This window comes from Eucalyptus grandis, chromosome 5 (genome assembly GCF_016545825.1).
Source record: "Eucalyptus grandis isolate ANBG69807.140 chromosome 5, ASM1654582v1, whole genome shotgun sequence".
Classification (NCBI taxonomy): domain Eukaryota; kingdom Viridiplantae; phylum Streptophyta; class Magnoliopsida; order Myrtales; family Myrtaceae; genus Eucalyptus; species Eucalyptus grandis.
In genome coordinates, this window is record NC_052616.1 from 32,366,796 (window position 1) to 32,371,329 (window position 4,534).

Genomic DNA, 4,534 nt, shown 5'->3' on the forward strand with positions numbered 1-4,534 from the left:
CTTTACCAACTATGAAACATTTATCCCAATTTTTTTTTGTGACACAAAAACCTTGAATTTCTATTATTGTGACACATTTACCATAAATTATAAGGCATTTTGGTATTTTACTTTTTAAACTTTTCTTCTTCTTCTTTTCTCTTCCCTCCGTTGGCCATGGTGGAGCCGACGGAGAGAGGCCGGAGTTAGGCGAAGGTCACCCTCACTTGGGCTAGCTAGCGCTGCCCTCACTAGTGTCGAGGGAGGGCAGCCTTCATCAACGTCGGGCAAGGACGGCCCTCGCTAGGATTTGGCGAAGGGTGCCCTCGCCTAATGCTCCTAGCGAGGGCTGTTCTTGCCAGACGTTGACAAAGACCGCCCTCATCGATGTCAAGTGAGGGGTGCCCTCGCCAAATTTGGCGAGAGAGGCCCTCGCTCGACCCAACCAAGGGCTACCCTCGCTTGATGCCATCGAGGGCAATCTTCGCCGGACGCTGGCTTTTCTCCACCGACTTTACCATGGCCGACAGAAGGAAGAGAGAAGAAGAAAAAAAAAAGGAAAAACACAAAAAATAAGACAAAAATGCTTTTGGTGGGGTAAATGTGTAACGGTTTGCAAAGTTTAGGGTTTTTCATGTCAAAAAAAAAATTGGATAAATTTGTCACTTTGGACAAAGTTTGAGATTTTTGGTGATTTTTTCTAAAAAGAAAAATGGATTGGCAACACCTCTTGAGACATTGCAATTAAATGACTAAAGCAAAAGAGGATTGTCACTTGTCCAAGGTCAGGGTATGATAACATATCACAAATATACCAATTTAAAGGTTCTTTATAATAAGAAAAAAATAGATATCTTAACTATATGGTTACAAAGTATATTTTGATAGGAAAAATTGTCCGAAAAATTGGAAACCTATTATATTTTTGTTAATTCAACTCTAACTTTTAAGTTTGCTAATTTAATCCTACATATTTTCATTTTTGTTAATTAAATGCTCGTCTAGTCAATTTTGATCGAAATTTGCTAATATAGATACCGAGCGTGTCACATGACATGATCATTATTTACATTGATAATTTTTAATAATATTTAATATATTTTTAAAAATATTTATACATTTTTTTCTGATTTTTTTTTCTTTATTTATTTTTCACATTTCGTCTTCCTTTTGTCGTGGCGGGCCACCGACCAGCCAGCCTCACCTGCTTAAGGTGATGCGCAGCCGGGTGAGGGCGAGTCCCCTAGCCGAGGCGAGACCCAGCAAAGGTCGGTCTCGCCCAGACCAGATTTGGCAAGGCCGACACTCGCCTAGGCGAGGCCCACCCTTGCCCAGGCTAGGCAGCCTCGCCTGATCTAGGCGAGGGTCAAGCTCGCCGGGCCTCGCCTGTGGCGAGTGAGGCCAGACCGACGGCCATGGCCGGTGGAGGGGCTTTGTCTCTTTGCTTGTCGTGGCTTACTCTCTTTCCTCTCTCTCTCTCTCTCTCTCTCTTGCGGACATCGATGAGCGCCGGATCGTTGGTGAGCGTGAAACCTTGATTTTGTCCTCTTGCTTGTCTCGTCTCTTTCGTTGTTCCCTTCCTTCCTTCCTTTCCCCATGGCCGAAACCCTAGCCCTGCGTCCAGAGCCAACCGGGGAGGCCGATGCGGGCGCGAAGCTCGGCAATGCCGGAGGGGCGAGGGTGGAGATCGACACGTCGGCCCCGTTCGAGTCCGTCAAAGAGGCGGTGAGCTGGTTCGGCGGGATCGGTTTCTGGAGGCCCTCTCGTCTTCTCAAGTCCCCTGAAACTCAGGTCCCCACCTCTCCTCTCAATCTGTGTGCACGCGCGCTTACTTTGAGCTTGATTTGGGAAAGTGAGAACTTCATGATCTTAGAGTCAAAATTAATCGAAACCTTCAAACTGGAGAGTGAAACTAGACCCGAAGAACTTTCCAACCATACCTCCTCTACTTTAATAAAAGGCTATATTCATCCCTTAGGTAGCTCTAGAATTGGATGTGAGTGGATCAGAAGAAGCCTCGGGAGTCGGGGAGAGAGTCCCAGAATAAAAGAAAAATTATTATGGAGAGTGGCTGGTCGAAAGAGAGGGAAAGGGAGAGCTTCTAGGAAAAACAAAGAAAAGTTGAGCCAAACTGCTAGTGAGAAAATAAACTAGGACATTGATAGATGAAATTCATGGGAGACAAATGGACAAGCATGGTCCACGAGTTGAGTTTTGAAGGCTTACAAAAATCTTGGCGAGCACTCTGTTTTGCAGGTCTTTCGTTCCAGTTGGAGGGACCAACTTTAGGCGTCGTTGGGGGAGTAGTTTCTTGGTTTTCTTGGCCAAGAACCACGACAGCAGCTAGTAAGTAAGGCAAAGATCTCAGCTAAGTTGTTATAAGATTTTAAGGAGAAAAATTGAGATAGAGCCGTGTCTTGGTTGCTGGTCTAAACTGTAGCCTGATTCACTTTTGCTGTGAATCAGGTGTATGGTAGGTTAATGTATCCTACTTTTTTGGGCTGTCTTAAGTTGTTTGTGTGTAACAAGTTGCTGGTGTCTACTGTGTGTGCGTGAGTTGTAATGTGTACCATGTTAAGGGAGAGAGAAGAGCATGCTTAGGAGTATTCTGTTAGTGCGTGGTTACTGATGATGGTTTTCATGAGCTGTGTGTGTTAATTGTGAGCATTGAAAATTGGTACTGGAAGCATGTGAGCTGTATCCGCATTATGTGTGCACTGTAATTTGTGAGATGTGCATGTGTGGAGCAATGGCTTTGTGATGTTGCTGCACAATTGAATGTGCTGGTGCGAGTTGAATGAGGGTGTTGCTTGTGCTGTGTGCTTTGTTAGGCGCGAGCTGGTGTAGAACTGAGTGAACTGCTGGTATGGGTATGCATGAGCTGTGTGTGTATGCTGTCAGTGTGGTGTGTGTGCTGGAGATGTAAAAATGCTTGTGCTATGTAGGAGCTTCAAATGCTGACTGTGGACACGTGTGATGTTCATGAGTGAGCTTGAGTCTGTTGGTGGATGTGTGTGTGATGTTCATGAGTGAGCTGTGAGTCTGTTGGTTGTGCTGCGTAAGCCAGTGCAAGGATTAGCAAGACTAAGGAGAGGGCCATAAGCTGCAAGTTGCAGCAGCTCCATGAGATGCAAATTGCAGCAGCTAGGGCTGCTAATTACGATCTTTCTGCCTGTGACTGGCAGCTCTCCAAGAGCTCAACCAGTCCCTCCTGTAAGCTCCTGAACAAAAGAGAAATGATTTTGGTTCATTCCTTATGTATATCAATGCAACTATGCCCGTATGAGATGCTTATACAAGCTAGGATCGTGTGTTAAAATGCATTCTTGGTGTTAGAAGCCATAAAGGTTGGGCTTGAACCGGAATTTGTGTTCTCATGAATTTTATCCCTCTGCCCAGATACTATCCAGATTTTAATTAGGAATATTAAGCCCGATTTAAATGTCACTTCAGGCAATAAGTACATATGTTAAGATTATAAGAATGTGATGCAGTTGATGTATGTTGATTTGGTGCCAATTTCTCATCATCAGCGTTCTTGTGAAATGTATAGGTTTTGAGTCTGGGCTGTTTGTCATCATCGAGACCTTTGGTGATGGACTCTAGCCTTACTTTCAGCTATTCGGCAAGTCAAGCCAACTCTTGCTGGTTTCTATGGCCGGGGAATGGGCTACTTACTGCCTTTAATATTTATCTGCCGTCATTAACATCATGATTTAGTTTGAATCTTGGTTTAGTGTATATTGTATATTTTATTATTGTAGCATTTCAAATTAAGTAATTCTTGTCATACAGAGATGGAGGAGGAGCAGGAACGTAACTAATACCACTGGATTTCATTGTTATGGTTGGTTAGACGATCCTAGTCTCAACAATACATCATTAATGGCATTAGTGGCCATCGATTTGATCAAGTCAGACAAATGACTCACAATGTACTTAATCATGCCATTCCGCTACTCCTCAAGCATATCTTCTCATGGCTAATACCATATTAAGATTTGGTGCAACCTCTCTCGACTAGGCCTCAGTTAGATGCCTCGGAAGATCCACTTCTTCCTATTGATCTACAGGAAGATTTAGAATGTACAGGAACATCACCAGTCTATGGAACTAGGTCAATTTGCTGGCAACATTATTGGCCTCCTCTCTCAACTAGGCCTCAGTTAGATGCCTTGGAAGATCCACTTCTTCCCATTGGCTACAGGAAGATTTCGAATGTGCAGGAACATCACCAGTATGGAACTAGGTCAATTTGCTGGCAACATTATTGGCCTCCTCTCGATTCCGAGTTCTCACTATTACAATCTCTTCAAACCCAACAAGAAGTCCCACTGAACATACTAAAAAGATGTTTTGCCACAAAGTGAAGTTTCTTTCTATTGAGAATGGTTCAAAATCAACGAAGGTTTAAAGAAAGGGTCTTTTATTGATTTTTGGATATGAATGTTAAATGACAAGAAATTTAAAAAATGCAAATAGTGGAAACAATCATTACCAATAATATAAATTGACCAAAAAGTGTAAATTTACAAGAAAGAGGTGAAGAACAATT

At 43.2% G+C, this 4,534-nt stretch overlaps 1 protein-coding gene across 9 annotated transcripts; it reads left to right on the forward strand.

The window, feature by feature from the left end:
- The first annotated feature begins 1,202 nt into the window (after nucleotides 1-1,202).
- On the forward strand, nucleotides 1,203-4,112 carry LOC104444838. 9 transcript variants are annotated; one of them, XR_725683.3, is made up of 3 exons: nucleotides 1,203-1,770; nucleotides 2,236-3,192; nucleotides 3,533-3,773. XR_725683.3 is itself a non-coding variant. In XM_039313201.1 (2 exons), exons 1-2 carry the CDS (start codon nucleotides 1,576-1,578, stop codon nucleotides 3,692-3,694), a joined length of 357 nt encoding a protein of 118 aa, XP_039169135.1. In that variant the 5' UTR covers nucleotides 1,204-1,575; the 3' UTR covers nucleotides 3,695-3,773. The 9 variants fall into 9 exon arrangements, 1 of the variants encoding a protein (XP_039169135.1); XR_005551554.1 differs by lacking the exon at nucleotides 3,533-3,773 and adding an exon at nucleotides 3,775-4,112 and having other exon boundaries at nucleotides 1,205-1,770; nucleotides 2,236-2,329; XR_005551553.1 differs by lacking the exon at nucleotides 3,533-3,773 and adding an exon at nucleotides 3,775-4,112 and having other exon boundaries at nucleotides 1,205-1,770; nucleotides 2,236-2,325.
- Nucleotides 4,113-4,534: the final 422 nt, after the last annotated feature.